Source organism: Buceros rhinoceros, unplaced genomic scaffold (assembly GCF_000710305.1).
Source record: "Buceros rhinoceros silvestris isolate BGI_N320 unplaced genomic scaffold, ASM71030v1 scaffold9475, whole genome shotgun sequence".
NCBI classification, from domain to species: Eukaryota; Metazoa; Chordata; class Aves; order Bucerotiformes; family Bucerotidae; genus Buceros; species Buceros rhinoceros.
The window spans coordinates 60,670-61,887 of NW_010412279.1; the positions used below are offsets into that span (position 1 = coordinate 60,670).

Consider the following 1,218-nt stretch of genomic DNA (forward strand, 5'->3'; position numbering starts at 1 on the left):
TAGACAACGGAAGCTGCACTTAAGCTCAGACATAGCCACGTAAATTATTATCAGAGCGAAATGAATGCTGAAATGCATCCTTCCAGTAAAAACAAGATGAGTGAGCGAGCAAGATGCTGAATCTTCAAACTGGTTTAAATTGGTTTGGCTCCACTGATTCTCATAAAGCAAATCCCATTTATATAAGCTGAGGCTGTGGCTCATGGTTTGTGATTTGAACCATTTGTTAATGGTCTTGCCTTTATTTATGAACAAAGGCTTCCATCATGGGCTAAAATGCCTGTTCCTCTAGTCCACTGTTTTGTTTAACTGAGAAATGGGGCTGCAATTCAATGGTGTAGCCAAGCAAAAGGTTTCATAATGGGTTTCACATTATATCTTCAATTAAGTTTTGCCCTATAGTTTTCTGAATTCTTCTACACCACAGATACAGAAATTAAAATGATCTTTTCAGCTACTTCCAGAATGAGGAAGCAAATGCTCACAACAAGCTATATCTTAAAAACAGAGACGGAAATAATTCAAAGCAAACATTACTATGAAGCTTTAAAAGGGGCTGCATCACCAGGCAATTGAAACCGAAACAGCAACAGCCCTGCCACATTCCTGCCACTTCATAAACTTCTGTACTCCATAATAATATGTGAAGAAATTACTGCCAAATGCAGAAAATAAGGACACCTCATATTCAGAACAAAACCTGTAGAAACAACAGAGTAACTTACCTTATAGGAAGATCCTCCGCAGGGATCGCTCTCCTCTGGTCCACACATGTCTCCTTCCTTCGCAGCAATCATGCCAGCCAGGCAACTGTTCTCCTTCACGGTGGAGACGCAACACTGCTTCTGAGCAATCCTGCAAAGGAGCACCGAGGTCATCGAGGTGACATCAGGATGGGATGCAAAGAAACCCCAGAGCTACTGGATTCACGGTACATTCCACAGACTTGGTCCCTCCTTGACGTGAGTGTCCATACCAGCATAATACAGATGGTACCACTGACTGGATTTCTTTTTTTCCTCATTTCTAATAAAAGGATGAAAAATGCTCAAGAATTCTTGTCTTTAGGTCACTGTCTTTCAAAGTCTGGTCTCCAACATCCCTTACAGCTCATCTACATTTGTGCAACAGTCCCTCTTCTCCACGTTTTCCTTCTCAGAAGTCATCAGAAGGTTTCAGAAACAGAAAACCTGCAGAAACCTTCTTCCCTGGGAAGTA

At 41.5% G+C, this 1,218-nt stretch overlaps 1 protein-coding gene across 1 annotated transcript in view; it reads right to left on the reverse strand.

Moving 5' to 3' along the window:
- Positions 1-1,218, reverse strand: part of FBLN2 (fibulin 2) — a 73,999-nt gene that overhangs the window by 28,391 nt on the left and 44,390 nt on the right. The window contains exon 3 of the mRNA XM_010136333.1: positions 726-855. Within this exon, the coding sequence (XP_010134635.1) occupies positions 726-855 (130 nt within the window). The remainder of the gene's footprint in view (positions 1-725; positions 856-1,218) is intronic.